Source organism: Beta vulgaris, chromosome 8 (assembly GCF_026745355.1).
Source record: "Beta vulgaris subsp. vulgaris cultivar EL10 chromosome 8, EL10.2, whole genome shotgun sequence".
Taxonomy (NCBI): domain Eukaryota; kingdom Viridiplantae; phylum Streptophyta; class Magnoliopsida; order Caryophyllales; family Amaranthaceae; genus Beta; species Beta vulgaris.
In genome coordinates, this window is record NC_079209.1 from 21,366,836 (window position 1) to 21,389,471 (window position 22,636).

At 34.6% G+C, this 22,636-nt stretch overlaps 1 protein-coding gene across 3 annotated transcripts; it reads right to left on the bottom strand.

Annotated features, from left to right (window-relative positions):
- Nucleotides 1–17,282: 17,282 nt before the first annotated feature.
- On the bottom strand, nt 17,283–19,028 carry LOC130589680 (uncharacterized). Of its 3 annotated transcripts, XM_057391173.1 has the most exons (4): nt 18,777–19,028; nt 18,370–18,516; nt 18,075–18,275; nt 17,283–17,612 (listed from the first exon to the last, which is right to left on the bottom strand). In XM_057391173.1, exons 2-4 carry the CDS (start codon nt 18,421–18,423, stop codon nt 17,289–17,291), a joined length of 579 nt encoding a protein of 192 aa, XP_057247156.1. In that variant the 5' UTR covers nt 18,424–18,516; nt 18,777–19,028; the 3' UTR covers nt 17,283–17,288. The 3 variants fall into 3 exon arrangements, with proteins under 3 accessions (XP_057247156.1, XP_057247155.1, XP_057247154.1); XM_057391172.1 differs by having other exon boundaries at nt 18,075–18,516; nt 18,777–19,023; XM_057391171.1 differs by lacking the exon at nt 18,777–19,028 and having other exon boundaries at nt 18,370–18,760.
- Nucleotides 19,029–22,636: the final 3,608 nt, after the last annotated feature.

Genomic DNA, 22,636 nt, shown 5'->3' on the forward strand with positions numbered 1-22,636 from the left:
AGCAAAGCTCGAGAGCTGCTCGGCCACTCGGTCAGGGCACCTGGTCGGACTATAAAGCTACTTGGCCAGCAAAGCTCGAGAGCTGCTCGGCCACTTGGTCAGGGCTCCTGGTCGGACTATAAAGCTACTCGGCCAGCAAAGCTCGAGAGCTGCTCGGCCACTCGGTCAAGGCACCCGGTCGGACTATGAAGTTACTCGGCCAGCAAAGCTCGAGAGCTGCTCGGCCACTCGGTCAGGGCACCCGGTCGGACTATGAAGCTACTCGGCCAGCAAAGCTCGAGAGCTGCTCGGCCACTCGGTCTAGGCACCTGGTCAGACTATGAAGCTGGTCGGTCTAGGCGCACCCGGCCAACCACTCATCAAGGCACCCGAAGGCACTAGGTCGGCCTCTTGACCAAAGGCACCTTATCTGCCATTCGACCATGGCATCCACTCGGCTAGGGCACTTGGTCGGCAGGGGGAGTCACTCGGCCTGTGCACCTGCTCGGCCAAGCGAGCTGCTCGGCTAGGCCAAGGGAGCAAGCTCCACCTCGACCAGCTCGGCCAAGGGAGCTGCTCGGCCAAGGGAGCAAGCTCGACCTCGACCAGCTCGGCCAAGGGAGCAAGCTCGACCTCGACCAGCTCGGCCAAGGGAGCTCGGCCAAGGGAGCTGCTCGGCCAATTTGGCTCGGGGAGATCTGCTCGACCACTAGCGAGTTACTCGGCCACTCGGCCAGCTCAGCTCGTGAAGTTGCTCGGCCAGCATAGCAGCTCGGCCCGTGAAGGTTCTCGGCCAGCATAGCAGCTCGGCCACTCAACCAGCTTATGTTTCGAAAAAGTTTGGGGGCGTTGCCCCCTAACCCCGACCAGGACCCCCGTGATTGGTTAATCCTAGCGCCAGAAGATTTCCTCCACTACGATCCGGCATGAAAATTCTTGGGTCCCGCTCAATATCGACAAAAATGCAATGATCTTATTCCGCCAATCAACCGCACTAAAAATGGCGATTTCCACTCCGATTACTTGGCGTGGGGCTAATTGTTTGGGCCCATTTCTTGGACGCCCACCTATGGCAAAGTTACTAAAATACCCCTACATCTAGGGAAGCAAATCCTCCACCAGCTGGAGCTGACTAAAATACCCTCATTTATTGGGGCTCCTATCCTCTATAAATAGGGGTTGTCTCATCAGACAAAGGTACGCAATTCTAGGCTACAAAAACGAGAGCATCTCTCTCTACATTGATCCCTTTCTCTCTCTACCTCAATTATCAACTGACTTGAGCGTCGGAGGGGCGATCCCGGGACCACCCCCGGGGTAGGCTAACCTTGTTTTGCAGGATTCCGACGTACGGACAACGGAGCTCAGACATACCTTCTTGGGGCCTACATCAAGTCTCTCAGCACACATCAGGATTTGTGATCACCCTCAATTTCTAGACAGAAACACTAATATTTGAATCTGATTTGGTAATATGTGAGGAAAGAGGAGAAATATTGGAGATTTCAAGTAAGCTTTGGAAGATAATTATAATTAGGTAGGAGGACTAGTATATGAAGATAAATTGTGGTATTGTTAAATTTATTGTGAATAGAGAAAGTAGAGTAATTGAGTGAATGAATTACCGAAAAAAAAATCTGTACATTGGTTTAGTCTGAAAGGAAAATGATTTTTCAGAAGGAAGTTTAATCAGATAGTGTGTTTTATTGAGAATAATTATGAATGATAATTATTGTTTTGTGGTGAACTATGTGGAGTTCAAGATGGAGATCAAGTTTCGATCCTTGGAGGTTATATATAATTGTTCTTGAGGAAAGGTACACACATGTCTTTCCACCTTCGAAATATGAATTTGTATTTTGTATAATTACATGGATTTCTTGTGTTGAGCTCGATATATATATGTATGTATATATTTTACAACCGTGGACACCTACAAACATTTATGATTATGAGTTACAAATGAATTATGAAATGAAGTCATGCTTTGAAAGTTTGAAATTTAAAAAGTCGAGAAGTACCAAAACTTTTAAGAATATAATCTGGTGACATGGTTATGTGAACTCGTTTTCATGAACCAAGTTCATGAGACTTTATATGTTTGTAAATGTTCTATTAACGATAGTTATAAAAGTATAATTAATTCAGTATAAGTATTTAAGTACAAGTGTTGAGTATAAATATTTCTATAATTACAAGTTTTATTTTATAAGGGGAAGTGAACAACATTTGTGGAGCAGGTTTGCTCATCATGTGTTTGGAGCGGGTATTGCTCTATTATGTAGGGTCATGACCTAGAAAGTCTTGCAACCAGTACAAAGTTGATAGGGGAGACATCCCCATGAGTTTAGAGATGGTATAACCTCTCTATTTATATAAGTTCCCCGATTATGGAAACTATAAAGTATTCTTGAAATATGATTTGAGTATGATAATGTGGAAATGATTTCGAAATTGTTTTAGCTGGCTTAGTTTATGAACTAAAATGAATAGTGGCAAGGTACAGGTGGAGTGAAATGATTCAGATATGAGTTAAGACCAGATAAGGTCGAATATTGTGTTATGTTATATTATGTTAAGTTTCTGCCTGTACTTGCCAGCGATTTCTATTACGTGATTAAGCTATGCCAACGATATATTTTAAAGATGAATTATTTTCCGAGAAATTACCAAGTTTATTTCTTATTTGAAAAAAAAACATTTTTGGTTGCTGCAACGACTTAGGGGTTTATGTAGAAATTTTGAGATATTGTACAAATGATTTTATAGTGAGAGATACGCTCTCAATAAAGTGTTCTGAAATATTGATTAAGTAGTTGGATTTATTAAAATGTTTTCGAAAGGATTTATCTAATAAGAGAGGTAACGAAGAACTATTTTATGAAAATTGATTTACGATATACAAGTATATTTTAAGCCACTAAAATAGATTTCTGGTTGAACATTGTATACTTAGTTTTTCTGATTTTGTTCTTGGAACCTGTCATCGTGGGGGCAGAGTAGAGGTGATCATTTTGGCCCGGCCCGTTTTTGGGCCGGATTTTGGGCAGATTTTTTCGGCCCGGCCCGAATTTTTTTGGCTTTGGGCAGGCAAAAAACAACTTTGTAGTCTATTTTTTGGCCCGGTCCGTTTTGGCCCACAACCCGCTAATCTAGGCCCGAAATAGCGGGCTTTGGGCACAAAAATTCGGCCCGAATTTAGGCCCAGCCAGACCAATGGGTAATTTTTTTTTTGTCGCGGCTCGAACCCGACCCATGATCACCTCTAGGGCAGAGTTCATTATTAGTGATCTTGCAGGTTCGTGTGTGAAAAGCTCGGAAAGGAGTAAAAGGAAGAATTTGAGTATCAAGGTTATAATTAGATTTAATGGTTCAGAGGTTGTATTTAGGAGTATATATCCTTATTTGTGAATATATTATTATATTTTTGGAAATCGAGTAAGGTATTATGTAATCTGTTATTTGGTTATTGAGGATAATTTGTTGTGGGCCCTGACCCACAGGTCCACGATCGTTTTATAGATTATGTTTCCGCTGCGAGTGAATATAATTCGAGGTTATTAAGTGTTAATTGAGATTTATGAATGTTAAGTATGATTAGCTAGCAGCTCGGAAGTGCGGGCTGTTACAAAAATTTTTGGAACTCTTCTTGTAACTGTTTTCTAGCATAAGATAACTCCTCCATTATGAGATTATTTGACCTTCCATCATTATCAAATCATCCAGAAAGGCATCTTGTTGAATCTACGCAATGTGCTAGCATTACTTTGTAGCTCTGCCTCGATTTCAGCCAACGCATAGTTTTCCAGCTGTTCATTGCTTAGTTGCAAACATAATTTCTAATGTGATGATGACTAAAAGTTATGTCTTTTGGTGCAAAGTTATATCGAGACGAAATGTATTACCATTGACGTTAGGTGTTGCATTTGGATCCATAATATTATTTGTTAGTCTACACATATATCGAGTGATGTACATTGTGTGCACATTGCAATAGATTAAATAAGAACATGGTAAAAAATATATTAAATCATGAAATTAATTTCGACAAACATACTAAAAGGCGTTCCCATTTGATACTATTTGAAAGACAACTCAATGCGTTCGAGTAAGAGCCGATGTCGCCTCCTTTTTCCTTGTTACTTTGTGTAGGAAAAAAAGCTTTTCACGTTTATGATCCTATACACGCTTGCTTTTTCGTCTTGCAATTTGCGCAGCTTGTTACTAAAAACCAAAACATTTAACAACCCTACTTGAAAAGGTAGATTGCTTAGAAATTCATCAGAAAACTATAGGTTACAAATCATAATAATAAGTGAAGCCTTACCTTTAGATACATCCACTAATTAAGGGCCTTCTATAAATTATTAGCACCGAGTTATTTTCTTGTGGTAGTATATTTTTTTGCACAGTCTTTATGGGCTATAATCACATAGTACATCACATAATTAGTACCAATCATACAAAGTGTTTTGGGATAAAAAAATCTTCTAGTTGAATATACACATCTAACACATGTAATTGTTTTTTAATATATATATTATATGACACATTAAAAGCAACGACGTGAAATGTACTTCCTTTGTTCTTTTTCTATTACAACAATTATCATTTTGGGTAGTTTCATATCTATTGTAACATTTTTCACATGTTGGTAACACAAGCAACTTAAGTTGATGATGTTGCCCTTATTTTATCTTACTAAAACCATCATTAGCTACTCACTTTGCCTCATAAAATTGCTTTTACTTTATTAAGAATTTATTTTATAGCTATTCTAGTTAACCAAAAGGGTAGCTTTATGCTAAACCACCAATCTCTTTCATTTCCTTAAACCCATTGTCGCAATTGAAAAAGTACGGAGGAAGTATATATTTGATGGAATTAAAGATTAAAAAAAGTTTGCATATCTTAGTAAAAGAATAAAAGGTAATTAGAACGCTTCTATTATTAACTAAAAAATTAGATGCCTTGATTTAAAAAAAGGGAAAACATAATAAAATTAACTAAAAATGCTCCATCTCCCAACTAAAATGACTAAGTCAATCAGTTGTACTTTACAACACTTCCAGTAATTGCTTTCCCTCTTTCTTCTAGCCTTTCATATATTTCAAGTCTCTCTCTCATATATGCCATATCAATTTTGTTAATTACAAAGCAATTAATTACTACAAAATGATACACCTTTTATTTTATTCTCATTCGATTGCAATTATGATTATGAAGATTTCTCATTTTGCTCCACACAAACACATTTCCATATTTTGAAGTCGAAAGTTCTTGAGATCTCAACCCTTAAAAGAAAATGAAGGAAATGAAGATCATGCATAGCTTTTACGGTTGATTTGGGGAAAATATAAGCATTCACTACTACACAAGCCATACATTGGAGACGCACTTTCCTTGACGCCTAGGTATAGGCGTTAGGCAGATTATATAATCCTGGCTTCCCTCGACGCTTAAAAGTGCCGCCCCGCCTTTCCTTGACACTTAGAGGCGTCGCTCCTTTTGTAGGTCGCTTTTACGCGTCGCCCAAGACACGTGCACTGCTCGTGTTATTTAACCCATCTCATATATTACTATAAGAGTATAAGCAATGGGGTTGGTTTTGGTTGGTCTAACAATAAGTAAAGATAGCTTTACTTAGTTTTACTATTGGAGCAATGGGCCCTTGGAGTTGGTTGGTCTGGAATGCTAGACCAACTATGCCTTGGATGATGTGCATAGCAACAAATGAGATGATGCCACATGTATCAATATTTCTTTATTGTTGCTTTTTTTTACAAGATTGCTTATTTGTTTTAAAGTGAATAAAATTAGCTTATAATTTTTTGACAAAATTTACATTACAACTATAAAAAAAAATTGTCTATAAATTGAGCCTAAATTTGATATATTTTACCATAATTTTTCACAACCTACTTTTCTTTCTAATAACTTTTTCCTACCTAAAATTATTCAAAATGTATATAAATTAATTAAGATATCACTAATTAAAACATGAAAAATAAAAATTATCTACTCTATATAAGAATAAGAACATTTTATAGGAAAGAGAGTATATGATGGAGTATACCAAAAGTAAGAGAGAGAATTAGAAAAGCCAAGTAAGACTAGTCTACCCATTGTGAGAAAAAAAAGATAAGTTGGTGGGAAGTTAGTGGGATGTAAGGTGTAAGATCGATGGAGTAAGGAGAGAGAAAGAAAAAAACTTAAAGACCAACCAACCCACTGCTCATGCTCTAAGAGCTTAATAATACTGGTCGGCCTGGAATTAGATATCGCGCCTAATATTTTGAAGCAACTTAAAACAAAATGAAATCCGCGCCTCTCACTCTAACTTCCCACTACACGATTCACTCCATCTCTCATCAATCAAACCCTAATTCACTTCAATTCAATCTAAGTCTTTCACTCTTCAGTTCGTTCGCCTAGCAAAGGTATGCTTCTTGTCGTATTTTTCTTATTTTTTTTCCAGTTTTTTTATTCTTCCATTGAATTCAACCTCCTATCAGTCTTTTAGCAAGAACCTTCGCGACATTGGTCAATCTGGCAACGAATGTCTGGAAATCTGAATACAAGTCTTCACGTTTGTCTCGAATGATTGTCCTTTTTTTCTTCTTGCAATTATATATCATTCAATTGGATTCTCGAATTTTCCACTCAATTATGCTATTTGATATTGAATTTTCTTGAAATTTTCATTGCAGCTGCACGCTTTACAGAATTCGACAAGGAAATTCACAGCAAATTCAATTTATAAAGGTCGAAGCCGGGCCAAATTGTGGAGAGGGGTTTACCGCCTTGCTGGATGCCTTGTCCCTCTACCTTATTGGGGTTTTGGTAACCTCTCTCTTTCTCTATTGCTTTTATTTACTTTTGTGTTATAAATTATTGTTATTGTTTCTTGATTTTTAGTTGATGATATTCATGTTCCAAATTTGCAGTCTTGGGTTGACACTTGAGATTCTCTATTGCTTTGTTTATTTACCATTCTGTTTAATAGGATCACTTATTATGTTGTTTACTGCTTTCCGCTTTCCGTTGCATATATGTTTGTTTCAATGTTTCTATGGTGTTGTGTGCTTTGGCTTGATCATGGGTCTTCCTAGATTTCTGAAAATTATAAATGCTTCAACTGTCAATTGTGTTGTTGTACTGGGATGGGTTACAACACGATGCTGCTCTATTTTTGACAGTATTCGTTTGCTTTCTCGTAGAGTTGAACATAACACAATGTGTTCTGTAAAATTATTACTCATTAATTAGTACTAAAATATCTAACGATATCTTGTCATTTACTAACTGTGGCATGCAAAACAAAAATCAAAACCATTATGATTTATGTGGAATGCAATGTGAGTTAATGAGTAGCATAAGCGAGTAATTAATAAGAAATATGAAGTTCGTAACGAAGTACTTTATGTGTCAATGCATATAAGAGGTGGCTACTATAAGCTTATATGAGATTATTCATAATGTCACACCATCATTTGAACCCTAGCATGTTATATGGAAGACAAATGTAATAATAATCAAATTTTACGTTTTCGAATGATAAAATTGTATAATATGTAAAGTATCTTTTTGGCGGTGTATGTAAAGTATTATTACTTCATATTTTATCCTAAAGTTGTGGTCTATGGAAACTATTAATATTAGTAGTTAGGAAAAAGGGAAAGAGTATAAGAGGTTACTACTCCCTCCGTTTCCTAAAGATCTTCCCTCTTTCCGTTTAAGTGCGTTTCTAAAAGATCTTCTTTCTTTTATTTTATTCCTTATTTGGATTTTTTCCCCTTTTTACCCTCTCAATCATGTCTCTATCATATGGTCCACCATTACATTATTAATTCAATTTTACTCCTTTTCTCTCCCTACTTTAATCCCTTTTTATTTGTTTATTTATCTTAATCTCTTTCTCTCTCCTACTTTACCCACCCCATATCTAGAGATGGAAATATCCAGTAGATCACCCGACCACCCGCTCCATCCGGTTTATTAAGTGGGTGAAAAACCTGGTTTAAACTGATGATAGCCGGGTGACGGATAACCGGGTGACGGATGCGGGTCGGGTTCGGGTGATATTTTTTCATCCATCACCCGATCCGTCACCCATTTACCACCCGACCCGTCACCCGTTTAAAGTAAAAAAAAATATAATTTTTTTATTTTTGACTTTTACATTTTTACAAAAACCCAATGTCAGGCCCAAATTAAGTAGTTAACCCAACCCCATATTACTTTCTCACTCCTAAAAAAACCCCCAAACCCCCCAAAATCCCATCTCTCTATCTCTCGTCATTCTCTCACCCAAAGACCCAAACCCAAGTCCCCAACCCCTTGTTTCTCTCTCCTCTCGCCTGATGCTACATTGCTACTGCGCTGTCGCTGCACGGCCTTGCCACGTGCTGCTGTAGCTGAGCCTTTCTCTTTCGCTAGCTCTACTCTCTCCTTAGTGCTGCAGCACCAGAATCCGAGGCAACGAACGACACCGGAGTGCTGCAGCACCACCATACATGTTACTCAGCAATGCCGTAGCTTGACGCCATTGAAGCTTCTAAACACCTTTGTCGTGTATAAACCTACCTCTTTGTTCTCTGACTTCTTAATTTTTGACCCAAGCCCAAGTTTATCCTTTAATACTTATTTATAAATTTGAGCCTAGATCTGATTAATTATTCTATTAAGCCATCTTAGTTCTATTTGATTATTAACCATAGTTGGGGTTTGATATGAATCACTTAGTTATCTAGCTAATTGGACTGATTTTATAAACTGGTTTTTGGTTCTGTTAATCTAGCTAAACCACCTAGTTTAATCTAATTTAATTCATCCTATTATCACCCGGTCCATCCGTTTCACCCGTGGGTGATGGATGGATGGATTCGGGTGGATGTTTTACCGGGTGATGGATGGATCGGGTGGGGTGGATGGATGCGGGTGATGGTACACCCGCCCCGAACCCGATCCATTTCCATCTCTACCCATATCCCACACATATGGATTCTCCTTGGTATCTGTAGGAACAGTAACAAGGAAGATCTTTAGGAGACGGAGGTAGTACTAAGTAACTAGTGAGTAGTGAGTTGTGACTAGTGACTAGTGAGCATTGGCTACTGACTACCGCCCCCTATATGCACTAAAAAGTAGCGGCAAGTCGTTAGTAATGAATTAAGATTTGATTAATAAAAGAAGCATTAAAGAGATTAGAGTAGGATTAGCACTCATAAGCCTAATAATATGATGATAGTATAGCAGTACACAGTATTATCCTTTTACCGTTTTACGGACGGCATTTGAGGGTCTCCTGTTAGTGAGTCAGTGGCAGTGTTGCTTATTTTTGGACTTTTGGTGCTCATGCGCACTCCTTGTACAATCATTTCATTTTGCTTTCTATATCCACTCTATCGTCATTCCCTCTTCTTTATATTTTTATCCCAAGCTTTTAAAGATTCATTATTAATTGACTGAAGCATGTTCTTCAAGTTACCTTCTTTTTTCATGCCCTGTGATCTGCTGTGTTGTGTTGTGCTGTGTTGTGCTGCCTGCGCACTCAATTTCACCCCAACTTTTTTTACTGCTTCCCCCAGGCCCAAGTTAACCCTTTATTCTATCTTTCTTTCTTTCTTCCCCTTTTCTTATTTACAGCGGCCAGCTAGTAAATAATTAAAGTAAGGTAAATATCCAACAAACGCAAGCTCCCATGTGCTTTTCTTCTCTTTTTATATTTCCTTGAGATTTAAAAAAAGGAGCACAGAAGTTGAGGATGTGAACAATGACAATTGGTATGTACGTACTCTGTGAAGACAAATTGATTGGTCACCTTTAATCAACTTTAGAAGTCGCCTACATAGAAATCTCCGCTTTAAACAACTAATAGAATATATTGGATCTTTTATTTTCTTTACAATTTAGTTATTTACAAATAAATTGGACTATTGGAGGATAATTATTTGGTTTTGGACTTTTGGCTAAAGACTTTCGAGTATTTTTTAATGCATTGAGTGGATAAGTTTCTATAACTTGATTATTTGCATGGTTTTAATTGTGTTAGGCTACTCATACAACTGCTACTGGGCAGCCACATTCACCACAGGGAAGTTCATGGAGCTCTTCTAGTATTTCCAAGGCGAAACTCACATGGCTTGATGTAGTCAAACAGTTGTCAGCAAATATGCCATCCTCAAAACCCCACCGCCTGAGGTTAAATTACACGAATTCAATCTACCGCTTCAGACTTATCCGCAAGTAGCGTATCGATTTTCAATTGGGGTATTTTTTTTAATTAACTTAAAAAGCTTATAAAATACAACTAATTTTTTATCTAATGAAATAAGAAAATCTTATATAGGCGTGTAAATACAACTCTTTTTGTGCAGTGTGCTCGCACATTTTGTTTAACAATAGGTTTTCATCGAGCCTGCAAGTCGTTTATTTGCGAAAACAGCTACTATATCCACTGGTTGGCTGTAGGTCCTGAACCGGCTAAAGATATTCAGATGACGTTTGACACTCAAGTAAGTGATTCTAACATGGATTTTTTTTTTATTTATGAAGCTATATGTAAGAGAAAAATATTAATTATAATTATAATAATAAAATAATTTTGCAGATTCCTTGCCCCGATTCAGATCTTGACAGAGAGTTGCTCTTGACATGCTCTTTTATTTACGATGCCAGATGTAAGTAAATGGAGAGAGATGCATTGGAACAGGCATGAGCGTAAGCAGCCTTTATTCGATCAGACACAATACCTTTAAAATGCGTGCAGATTGCATTAGTTTGTTGACATAAAAGTCAAACGGAGAGAAATTGGTATATTTTGAGTTACTTATTGCAAGTTGATTCTAAATACAGCTACTTATATTTTAGATGACATTCATTTTAATGTGGAGCTACTTATCTTTCGCGTTCACCTGTTGAGCATAGGAATCGTCAATAGCGTGAAGCAAAATACACTACATTGCTCTACATGTTGACATCAAAATTGAAGCGTCAACCCCATTTGTCTTGTAAGCTCCTAGATGACCGATGCATATAATATTTTTATCCTATATGCCATTGTTATACTACCCATTCTCACAATACAACAAATAAAACTTAAAAGTATTTAAATAGTAGATATTAATAATTATAATTTTCGACTAAAAATCATCAAAAATGTCGAAATAAAAAAAATCCGACAATATAAAAAGATTCGGACTATAAAAAATATTTTCGGACAAAAAAAAAATTCGGACCAAAAAATTTCGGACCAAACTAGACCAACTAATGAACTAGGAACTTGAAAGGTTGCTCTTGAGATGCCCTTCATTTTCGGAGCCAAAAAAATTTCGGACCAAAAAGTTCCCAACGAACATGCTTGCATCAATATTCCATACAAACATGATATTAATCTCATAAATAAATCTCATACTTAACATGTTCGTAGCAATCATATAATAACTGACATAATCCCCACACATGATACTATATAACTTTCCTTCCTAAAATCATGATACTACATCAAACTACACATTGGTATGCACGTAGTCTTTAAAGACAAATTTGATTGGTCACCTTTAATCAACTTTAGAAATTGCTTACATAGAAATCTCCGCTTTAAACAACTAATAGAATATATTGGATCTTTTATTTTGTTTTCAATTTAGTTTATTTACAAATAAATTAGACTATTGGAGGATAATTATTTGGTTTTGGACTTTTGCTAAAGACTTTCGAGTATTTTTTAATGAGAACGTATTGTGTCGGACTCGTCCGACACAACACTCTCATCGGACGAGCAACGCAACGCGCGCGACTTATTAAAAAAAAAAAAAAAAAACACTTTCATCCCCTTCATCCGCTTCATCCGCCATTGTTCAAGAACAAAAACATATCCAAATCCACTTTCTCACTACAAATCTAGTTCCACTACTGAAATCTAGTTCGTTACAAATTGAACAAGAATGTCACCGAAGATTCGAATTCACAAATCGCAAGTTCGTTACAAATTGATCTGAGCAATGAGAATACTCACGAGATCTCACATTACAAATTGAACTAAACAATGAAAACCGTAACACAGATATCACATCAGAAAAAAAAAAAAAGAAATTACATGAAGAATCAGCTGGAATACAAGACAAAGAACAGGTGTATGTCTAAATTAATTTTCAATTGCATTTACTCATTTTCAGTTAAATTTTGATTGTATCAGTTAGTATGATAAAATTATTTACATTGCAACAAAAGTCTATTTTTCACTCATTAACTTCTTTTTCAGTTAGACTTATTAGTTTTCAGTTAGACTTATTAATGTTCAGTTAGAGTATTTAGTTTTCAGTTAATATAGTTTTCAGTTAGATAATTTAGTTCAGTTAATATTAGTTTTCAGTTAGACTTATTTAGTTTTCAGTTAGACTTATTTAGTTTTCAGTTAGACTTATTAAGTGTTCAGTTAGAGTACTTTAGTTTTCAGTTAATATACTTTTCAGTTAGACTTATTTAGTTTTCAGTTAGACTTATTTAGTTTTCAGTTAGACTTATTAAGTGTTCAGTTAGAGTAATTTAGTTTTCAGTTGACTTATTAACTCTTCAGTTAGACTTATTTACCTTCAGTTAGACATTTATTTCGTTAGACTTATTTACTCTTCAGTTAGACTGATTCAGTTAGACTATTAGTGTTCAGTTAGATAATTTAGTTTTCAGTTAGACTTATTAACTCTTCAGTTAGACTTATTTACATTCAGTTAGACTTATTTTTCTTCAGTTAGACTTATTTACTCTTCAGTTAGACTGATTCTTAGACTAATTTAGTTTTCAGTTAGACTTATTTAGTTTTCAGTTAGACTTTTAACTCTTCAGTTAGACTTATTTGTTTTCAGTTAGACTTATTTGCTCTTCAGTTAGATAATTCAGTTAGACTAATTTAGTTTTCAGTTAGACTGATTCAGTTTTCAGTTAGACTTATTTAGTTTTCAGTTAGACTTATTTTCTTTTCAGTTGGTCCTTAATTTATTTCATTTAGTATAATTATTCTTTCATTTGATACTATTACAATCATTTCAGCTACACTTGTTTAGTTTTCAGTTAGTGCTTTTGTTCTTTAAGTTAGTGTCCTAATTTTTTGACAATGAACTCAACAGCTGAACATGAATATCTCAAGTACATCAATGACGAAAATATCAGTAGCAGTTTAATAGGGAGACATGTTACAGATCACAAAGATGGTTACAACTTGTATCAAGCACACTCAAGAGCATTAGGATTTAGTATTAGGAAACAAACTCTAAGGAGGAGGAGAATTGATAATTCAATATACGAATTCTACTTGGTTTGCTCAAAGGAAGGAGGCTCAAAATCAACAAACAAAATAACAGAACCAAAAGAAAAAGACACACAACAAGAAAAACCTGTTCAGATACCAGATGTTGAGCAGCCAACCAAAAAAGAAAGGAAAGAGTAGTCAATGAAACAAGAACAGCATGCAAAGCCATGGTCAGATTTAAGCAAGAAAAACCTGGTAAGACTTTGTTGTAGTAGCTCATGAGTTGCAGCACAACCATGAGTTGGTAATACAACAAGAAATACATCATCTGAAATCAGAAAGGAAGATAACTGAACAAAAAGGACAACTAATACAAACAATGGTTGAATCTGGCATAAAGCCAATGCATGCATACAACTTTTTGTGTCATGAGGCTGGATCAGAAGAAGTAGTGGGCCACACAAAAAGGGACCATCTAAACTATATCACACAGTACAGAACAAGATTGGTTGAAGGAAAGGATATGCAGAGGTGTTGGACTTACTTCAGCAAAGAGCGGATGATGATCCTGCATTCTTCTACAGGCTGAAATTTGGGGAACATAACAACATGTCAGCTACTTTTGGCGAGATTCAATGATGTTGGAGGACTTCAAAGCATATGGAGATGTTATGATATTTGACACAACATATAGGACAAACAAATATGGACTGATATGTGCACCATTTGTTGGCATAAATTGCCATTGGAAAACAACAATGTTTGCATGTGCTTTCATAACTAATGAAAAGGAAGAGAGCTTTGAATGGCTACTAGAAACATTCAAGAGAGCAATGTGCCAACAAGAGCCAAAGACAATTTTCACTGATCAAGATAAGGCAATGGGCAATGCAATTGAAAAGGTATTTTTCAGTTAGAATTATTTAGTTTTCAGTTAGAATTATTTAGTCTTCAGTTTGAGTTATATTATTAGTTAGATTATTTATAATTCAGTTAGACCTATTTAGTTTTCATTTAGACTCATTAATTTTTCAGTAGCCTTATTTACTTTTTAGTTAGACTAATTTACTTCTCAGTTAGACTAATTTACTTTTCAGTTAGACTCATTGAGTTTTCAGTTAGACTATTTAGTTTTAAGTTAGACTCTTTAGTTGTCAGTTAGACTTATTTAGTTTTCAGTTAGACTATTTAGTTTTCAGTTAGACTCATTTAGTTGTCAGTTAGACTCATTAGTTTCAGTTAGACTATTAGTTTTCAGTTAGACTCATTTATTTCCACTATTTCAGTTAGACTTCTTTCTTTTTGTTAGACTTATTGATTATTCAGGTAGACTTAGTTAATTTTCAGTTAGACTTATTTAGTTGTCAGTTACACTTATTTACTTTTCAGTTAGACAAATTTTACTTTTCAGTTAGACTTATTTAGTTTTCAGTTAGACTCATTTAGTTTTCATTTGGGCTTCATATTACTTCTTTTTGTCTAATGAAATTTTCAGTTAGCATTTACACTGTTTTCAGTTAGACTTCTTAAATTTTCAGTTGGTCTTCATATTATTTCTTTACCTTTTAAATTAGATTCACAAGCATTCAAATGAAAGTGATTTCTAGCATAATATGTACTATCTTAAATCAGGTTTTCCCAAATACAAGACATAGGCTTTGCCTTTGGCATATAGAGAAGAACTTTGTAAGCCACTTCGGATCCCTCAAGACCAATGAAGACTTCAAGAACATGTTCAAGAACTGTTTGATGGGGTGTCAAAATGAATCAGGCTTTGAAGAATTGTGGGCGAAAATGATGGAATTGTATGGACACGAGAAAAAGAATGGTTCGAGCAAGTATATGATCAGAGACACAAGTGGTGCACCGCATTAAAAGGGATATGTTTTCAGCTGGAATCTTATCATCACAAAGAAGTGAAGTCACAAATAAGGCAATATCATTCAATGCAAAAGCAACAACAAACCTGTTTGAATTCTATCATATATTTGAGCAAACAGTGAAAAGATGGAGAAGCAATGAAACTAGTGACAACTTCCGGAACAGAACTGAACGTCCCAAAGCCGTCAAATCCAAATCAAAGCTTCTGAAACATGCAGCTGATGTATACACACTAGCACTGTATAATGACTTTGAAACAGAGTATGAGTGGGCAATGGCATCATTTTTACGAGCATTTGCAACAGAAAACTCACAGCTGAAGTTGTTTGAAGTCTCACCAGAAGAAGATTTCACAATTCACATACAGTAGCATACGATGAGGCACAACAGAATTAGTGTGCTCATGTCAATGCTTCACAGAGACGGGGATGCTTTGCTTTCACATAATAAGGGTCATGCACATGTTCAGCATATTTCAAATACCACAACAATATATCCTTAAGAGATGGACAAGACTTGCAAAGTCAGCAGTATGGGAGAATGTTCAAGGTTAGTGAAATAAATCAATATGACTAACTGACAAATGAAAGCAACTAACTGAAAAACTGAAGACTCCAACTGAAACAATTAACTGATCACCTGAAAGATTTAATTAGTGAACTGAAAAAAAAAAGGCTCCAGCTGAAACATTATATAACTAACTGATAATTAATGTTACTACCAGAACATTAATTGGGGGTTGTTTTTGTGTGTGGAGGGGGAATATTAGTGTGGGGGTTTTGGGGGGTGTGGGGTTTAACACTTAACTAACTGAAACAATTAACACACCACCTGAAAGAATTTATAAGCTATCTGAAAATTTAGTTAGTCAAATGAACTAATTGACTAAGAAACATTTATTAAAGCAGACAAGGACCAAAGCCAAAATGCACGTTGTGGACACCATGGAGACATGCAATAACCAAGAATTTCTACAACCTAGTGTCAATATGTCAATCAAATGAGGATGCAAGAACATTATGTGACAAGTCGTTGAAGGAATTATACAAATCAGTGAAAGAAGTTTTCAAGACGATCAACAAAAACAACAAGAAATCGAAGATGAAGAACTACGAAGACAAACAGTTGAAAATCCTGAGGTGATAAAGACAAAAGGAAGACCCCAAAGGGAAACAAGAGAGTAAAAGGACATTTTGAGAAGCGTAAAATGAAGACAAGGCATCCGAACGAATATGGAACAAAAACCCCAAATGTACCTCAAGTTGAATAGTGTTCAAATAATATTAGTTTTCAATTGTATTCCATCAGTAATTGTATTAAATTTACACTTGTTTATTCTAAGCTACTCGAAATTCAGTAATATTAGTATTTATTGTCCTTCAGTTAGACTTGTTTATTTTTCAGCTAGTGTTTCTAGTGCTTCATTAGACGTGTTTACTTTTAAGCTTATATTAATTGAGTTTCAGTTAGACTTGTGTATTTTTCAGCTAGTGTTAATTCTGCTTCAGTTAGACTTATTTATTTCTCAGCTATCTTTATACTGCTTCAGTTAGACTTGTGTTTTTCAGCTAGTCTTAATATGCTTCAGTTAGACTATTTATTTTTCAGCTTGTATTAATTGTCTTCAATTAGACTTGTGTATTTCTGCTTCAGTTAGACTTATTTGATTTTCAGCTCTATTAATTACGCTTCAGTTAGACTTGTGTATTTTCAGCTAGTGTTAATTTCCTTCAGTCAGACTTATTTATTTTTCAGCTAGTATTAATTGTGCTTCAGCTAGACTTCTTTATTTTTCAGCTAGTGTTTATAGAGCTTCAGTTAGACTTGTTTATTTTTCAGTTAGACTTATAACTCTTCAGTTAGACTTGTTTGTTTTTCAGCTACTATTTACAGTGTTCAGTTAGACTTAAAATTTATATTTACAAATATATGTCATACACTTATTATTATGAGTTAGATTTTTCATTTTTCAGTTGGTATTGTATTTTTCCAATTAATTTTCAAACAACTTCATTTACACAAATGTATTCCATTCAAAGTAAGTGTAAATGTACAATTCATTAAAGAACACAGATATAAAATGTAAAATGAGTTCTGTTGCTATTTCTACTGTACATTGCAAAATTTAATGGTGTGCGATTTCTACTATACATTATAATAATAATAAAAAGTTTGGCACTTAAGAATAATGAAATTTCAACAGTTGCTCTATTTTCACTTTGTCTCCAAAATTATTATTCAGCACATCTTCTACTTTCGCCTCATGATCCCTCCTTCGCCGTAAAATGTGTGCTTCTTTTCTATTTGTCTTCTTTGATCGATTAAATGCTAATTTATCTAGAACAGCCTCTTTATCCTTCCTTATCTTCTGTCTTGCCATCAGTTCAGGTTTCTTTGCAGACCAAACATAACAGTCATGCTTCACTTTCTCTCTCAGTTTGTTTAAAGGATGGTCCACAAGACGAAGAGCAAGCCTACACCGCTCAAGGTTTTTGGTGGCTGCCTAAAAATAAAAAAATCAAAACTATTAAAAAAGTTTCAAAAATGTAACAATTACAAAATAAAACTAACTGAAAATAAACAACAACATCAACTAGTCTTTATAGTGCTTCATTGTTTTCAGGTAGTCCTTATAATGCTTTCAGCTAGTATGATGATGTTCAGTTAGACTGATTGTTTTTCAGCTAGTAATGATTGTGTTTCAGTTAGACTTGATTGTTTTTCAGCTAGTATTTATTGTGTTTCAGTTAGACTTGTTTATTTCTAAGCTAGTCTTTACAGTGCTTCAGTTAGACTTCATTATTTCTCAGCTAGTCTTTATAGTGCTTCAGTTAGACATCTTTTTTTTCAGCTAGTCTTTCAAGTCCTTCACTAACTGGCTATCATACCTTTTTCTATTAAAAAACTTTCAAAAACAGAAATGTAACAAGCAAAATACTCCCTAAAAACAATAAAGTAATCATACCCTTTTCAGGTCAACAAGTGCAACATGGTTAGTATTTTGACCGTCATACAGCTCCATGGTTTTGATTGCATAGACACCACAATCAAAATTGTTGTCCTTGCTTCTCCAAGGGAAGTAAAGAGTTGATGTTTGCCAATGGTGGAGACGATCAAAATCACGACATCTCATAGTCTCTTGCATAAAAGAATCAAAAGCACGACACTGCATTTGAAGATCAAAAAGTAAACAACAATTAAAAAACAAGTAATAAAATGGAACAAAAAAAAAATACAAATGCTCATAAAAAGGTACGTACAAAGTATGTAAGACCGTTAAATTCCTCATGCTTATATCTATCAATGTCCTTCATGTCTGTACGATTGTCAATATTTTCAATCCTTTTTGCTTTCTTGTTCAGCACCAAGACAGTATAATGATCATCCTTGTGAACAGGAACAAAAATCTGGAAGATAAACATAAGATGCAAAAGCAATAAGTCTACCTGACAGAGAACAAAAAACAAAATGAAATACTAAAAACACTAGCTGAACTAAAAACATACACTAACTGAAAACATAAACTAGGACTAACTGACAAGTAACATACACTAACTGAAAGAGAAAGATACACTAACTGACAACAAACAAACACTAAATAAAACATAAAATAATACTAAGTGAAATCAAAACAAATAAAAAAATGGTTAACAATAATACAACTAACCAGTTCAGCTTCTCGAATATCATTCCCTGGAAATGATTTCACCCATGAAGAAATAGCTTCCTTACATTTCTTGTTGAATAAATCATCATCTTTTGTAATAAGCTTTTTCTTGTTTTCTTCCCATTCCTTCAACTTCTGATATACTGACTAGTGCCCTCCAGCTTCTTCAAAATAATCTCATTTTCAGCAATCTCACTCTCAAACTGAACCTTTTTTACCTTCTCAGCACACAACCAATTGATATAGTTCTACAACAAAAGAAAATAATATTATGACAAACTGAAAGACAGAAGATAACAACGAAAAATAAATTTAGTTTTCAGTTAGACTTTTTAAAATGTCAGTTAGATTTATTTACTTTTCAGTTAGACTTATTTAGTTTTCAGTTAGACTCATTAAGTTTTCAGTTAGACTCATTAAGTTTTCAGTTAGACTCATTAAGTTCTCAGTGAGACTCATTAAGTTTTCAGTTAGACTTATTTACTTCTCAGTTAGACAATTTACTTTTCAGTTAGACTCATTTAGTTTTCAGTTAGACTTATTTAGTTTTCAGTTAGACTCATTAAGTTTTCAGTTAGGACTCATTAAGTTTTCAGTTAGACTCATTAAGTTTTCAGTTAGACTTATTTACTTCTCAGTTAGAGTAATTTACTTTTCAGTTAGACTCATTTCGTTTTCAGTTAGACTTCTTTATTTTTCATTACACTTATTTATTATTCAGCTAGACTTATTAAGTTTTCAGTTGACTTATTTAGTTGTCAGTTACACTTATTTACTTTTTATTAGACTGAAAACATAATATGACCAACTGAAAAACATAACATGACAAACTGAAAAACAGAAATGACCAACTGACAAAATACTATGACCAAATGAAAACAAACATATAAAACTAAGCAATAACAACACTTACAAAAGGCATAATATTAAACCAGAATCTCCTTGTTGCAGAAGGTGATTCCTTTCTTGCCTATTGAACATGAAGGCGCATCCGTCAATAACTCCACTTGTCAGCCAACCTTGACGAGGCATGCTAATTAAGTCGAATTTGTACAACTGAACCGCATAGTTGCTATGAGGATTATCAAAATCCACAATGAGATCACTTGTTAGTTCACTTTGCATAATGTCATTTTTCATCTTCACTTCCTCAGAATCTGTATCCAATGACATATATGCAACATCTTCATACTCATTGTAAAATAGATAATCAACCAGCAACCTCTGGTCAGGAGACAGATCACTCAAATATCTATTATAATGCTGCAAACTTCGACATAATATTATGCCATGGTTGTTGACAGGAACACATGCAATCAGGGGTAGAAGATGAAACAACACCAGCTTCCTTCTCATCCTCTTCTTTTTTAGCCTTGTCAGAAGATGAATCAACTCCATGATCAACAATCCTATCAATCAGGTCCTCCAAACCTTCATCGTCATAATCATCACCTGGTTCCTTAACTCTCACAACTTTCCCAACTTTCTCTGAAGTAGGGTCATAGTCCCACCCCTTCAATAATTCAGGTGTTGAAGGGATTTCTGACTTTGATTGTTTCTGAGGTTTGTAGGATTTGTATGATGATTGATCAGAATAAGAGCCATCACCCTGCATTCAATTAAAATATCAAAAAAAATGACAGATATACTAACTGAAAGATAAACATACACTAACTGAAAATAGAAACAGATACTAACTGACAAGAAACATAAACCAAATGAAAAATAAACTATTACTAACTGACAAGAAAGATACACTAACTGAAACATAAAATAATACTAACTGACAAGAAACAAACACTAACTGACATGAAACTTACACTAACTCAAACATAAACTAATACTAACTGACAACAAACATACACTAACTGAAATAAAAGATATACTAAATGACAAGAAACATACACTAACTGAAACAGAAAAATAAACAAATTAAAACAGAAACTAAAACTATACTTACTCGAGGATATTTTACATTTACTGGAGTGATGATTGGAATTGAACTTCCAACACCCTCACCACTCTCTGCACTGCTGCAAGATCCTCAACAACAGGACTAGGAGTTAATAGTTGGAATGAAGGGCCATCGAAATCAGCAATGTTTTTCCTTTTAGCAGAAGAATCAACTCTCCAAGACTTTCTGCTATATACATTCTCAACAGCTTCAACAACAGGAGGAGGAGGAGGAGGAGTTGGAGTACGAAGATCAACAATATCAATACCAGCAGCGGTGCGAGTAGGGACGTGTGTAGAAATTTTACACTTATCCTTATCCTTAGCCCCTTTAACTTGATCATCATCAGCATTCCTCCTCTTCCTATCAGCTTCCTTTGGTTGTTCTTTCTCAACATCTTAATTCAAAAACAAAAAACAATAAAAAATAAAATATAAAAAGTTCCATTTGATATTTATATGATATTCAGTTGGTATTAATACTATTTCAGTTAGAGTATCAAAATTTTCAGTTGGTCTGAATATTCTTTCAGTTTGACTTGTTTATTGTTCAGGTAGTCTTTATAGTCCTTCAGTTAGACTTGTTTATTTTTTCAGCTAGTCTTTATAATACTTCAGTTAGACTTATTTACTCTTCCGTTAGACTTATTTACTCTTCAGTTACACTCAATGTGGTTAAAATCGAGATTCTAGTTTGAATCGAAAACAACCTTTAGAATCGAATCGTAAAATCGAATCGTAGAATCGTAAGATTCTACAAACATGTATAATCAAGATATTGCACTCAATCTTCATTGAATATGCTAAAATTATAAGTTAAAAGACCTAAAAATTGGAAAAAATAGGTTTTTACCCACTTTATTGACAATAACTAACAATATATATCTCTTATTTTCTTTGTTAGCATGATTTAAACTTGCGAGGTTTTCGCTAGTAACCAGAAATGTATGAAATCGTCTAGAATCGCGAATCGAATCGTCTACCATATTTTGAATCGTAAAATCGTAAGATTTTAAGATTTGAATCGCGATTTTAATAACTTTGGTTACACTGATTCAGTTAGACTTATTAAGTGTTCAGTTAGAGTAATTTAGTTTTCAGTTAGACTTATTAACTCTTCAGTTAGACTTATTTACACTTCAGTTAGACTTATTTTCTCTTCAATAGCTTATTTACTCTTCAGTTAGACTAATTTAGTTTTCAGTTAGACTTATTTAGTTTTCAGTTAGACTTATTAACTCTTCAGTTAGACGTATTTGCTCTTCAGTTAGACTTATTTGCTCTTCAGTTAGACTGATTCAGTTAGACTAATTTAGTTTTCAGTTAATATACTTTTCAGTTAGACTTATTTAGTTTTCAGTTAGACTTATTTTCTTTTCAGTTGGTCCTTAATTTATTTCATTTAGTATAATTATTCTTTTATTTGATACTATTACAATCATTTTCAGCTACACTTTATAATACTTCATCAGTTATTGTTCAGGTAATCTTTATAGTACTTACTTCCTATTTATTTTTCAGTTCGTTTTCATATTGTTACAAACTAAAACAGTACTTCAGTTGCTATTTATAAGATATTATTTCCTTTAGAGCATCACATTTTTCAGTTGGTCTTTGAATTCTTTCAATTAGGTATAAAATGAAAGAAACTTACTTCCTCCTTTCTCTCCTTCTGCATGAACCCCAGCATCCAACTCTTTATTTCCTCCTTCCTCTTTATCTCCTTGAAGACCACAATCATCATCAGCATTGCCAGTCTTCTTATTATCATCTTCCTTTGGTTCTTTCTCATTATCTTCATTCAAAAACAAAAACAATAAAAAATAAATAAATACACAATAACTGAAAAACACAAAATCAGAAATGAATAAATTCATTGACAAACTAAAACTATTTTTCCACCAGAT